At 44.8% G+C, this 1,804-nt stretch overlaps 1 protein-coding gene across 1 annotated transcript; it reads right to left on the bottom strand.

Annotated features, from left to right (window-relative positions):
* Positions 1 to 300: 300 nt before the first annotated feature.
* On the bottom strand, positions 301 to 820 carry LACBIDRAFT_147032 (uncharacterized protein; the record flags this gene model as incomplete). The annotated part of the gene is made up of 2 exons (XM_001875546.1): positions 301 to 392; positions 439 to 820. Coding segments are annotated over 2 exons (474 nt in total), but the record flags the coding sequence as incomplete, so codon positions are not given.
* Between the last annotated feature and the right edge of the window lie 984 nt (positions 821 to 1,804).

Here is a 1,804-nt window from a genome sequence, read left to right as displayed (position 1 = left end):
CATTAAGATTCAGGCTCCCCCCTCGTACTCCGCATCTTCGCTTACTGGTGTCGGCGCTGATGGTGTTGGCATGACAGATCCAGCGCTATAGTTCCTTGCCACTGCTGGGGTTGCTTTCGATGCTGCAGGGGTGTAAGTTACCTTGATAACAGCCTTCTTGGCCACTGCCTCAGATCCAGATTTTGGAGGACCGACAACAGGGGAGACTGTGCCCTTTGCTGGTGATGACCCTTTGGTTGGGGTTGCGCTGGGGGTGGAGGATGAGGCAGATGATGCCATGGTTGTATCATTCCGTGGGGATCTGAAGGCTCGTATGGCTTCGTGCATCCTGACCACTTGACCTTTCGTGAACTCCCTCATACATGAATCAAAAGAGTAGTCCATATAGTTGTCTGTCAAGACCATAAGAGAGTTTTCAGTAGCCAAGAGGAATCAAACACGACATATGGATAGGATCCGGTGGACCTCCCAGGCAAGTATTTCTGCCAACAGGGCACCCTTCTGCACCTGAAGCTTCCGGGGCCGTGTCCGTGATGTTGTCCCCAACCCCATCACACCCATCCCCTTTGAACGTGTGGTAAAGCCCAAACCAATGTCCAACCTCATGCACCGTCGTTTGGCTGAGGTTGTAGTTCTTGCGCTCACCGCCAGGGAAGGTGGAGTACCGGACAATGACACCGTCACTGATTGGGTCCTTGAAGTACTTGGAGGGCATGGAGCCGTATCCCAGTGAGGGGTTCGTCCTGTTGAATCCGGCGGTGTAGATGTTGAGAGTGGTAGCATCACCTTGCCGATATGCCTGTTTGAGCTCTTGTTCTTGAGGTCTACACCTAGTGTTCACAGGTCCAGTTCAGTCCGGTTTTTTGCCCCGAAAACAGGCAACTGCAGACCGCAACCGGTCTAGGACCGACCCAGATATTGAGGGAACCGAACCGGACCACCTAGGACCGGTCTTTTGTGGTCCATGGACCGCGTTCAAACTGATTCAGACCGGTCTTTTTGCATAAAATTTGTCATACCAATATAAACCATTTGTATCTCAATTATTATTACTATAAAAAATAAACTGGTTACATATCATAGTATAACATATAAATACCCATCATTCTACCAATTCTTAAGAACTTTAATGAAGGTTTGACATAGCTATGACTGAAACCGAATTACATCTCCTAAAGACTTGGGCAAAATGTAATGCGACAACTGTAAATTATTTGATGCATACCATATATTGATAGATGGTGAGTATATTTTCATACTTAAAATGTCAATATCCAAAAATTGAATCAAGCAAAATGATGAAAGTTTGAGTGAGTTAGAATTAAAGTCATTCTGGTACAAGTTGCACAAACAAGTATTTGTGCCAAAATGGATTTAGTTATATCTTTCTCAGTTCTTAACCGTTTTTGATGAACTAAAAACCCAATTAAAGGTAATAGACGTGGTTACAAGGCTACGTAACGCACGTGACCGTTTAACCGGTGAGAAGACCGTGTCACGCGGGAGTGAGAATAGTGCAATCAGACGCGCTGACAAGATGCGTGAACACCTAAACAACACACACTCACACAAACACCTTAACACTTATCACCACAGGTACGTGCTCGGTTCTTCGAGTTCGGGTTCGTACGGTAAATAGAATTACCACACTTGTTTTGTTAGAACTTAAGTAGAAGTTCGGGGAAACGATTTTATATATTTTATATCACTTGTCTAAGTCTAGTAGACCTTTTTTGGAACAAAAGGTATTGTTTTTACGTGCAGACACAAGTATAGAATTTGAAACTTAGTAGTCTTTGAAGGG

Source organism: Laccaria bicolor, genomic scaffold (genome assembly GCF_000143565.1).
Source record: "Laccaria bicolor S238N-H82 LACBIscaffold_3 genomic scaffold, whole genome shotgun sequence".
NCBI lineage: Eukaryota > Fungi > Basidiomycota > Agaricomycetes > Agaricales > Hydnangiaceae > Laccaria > Laccaria bicolor.
This window is presented reverse-complemented; position numbering and strand designations above follow the sequence as displayed.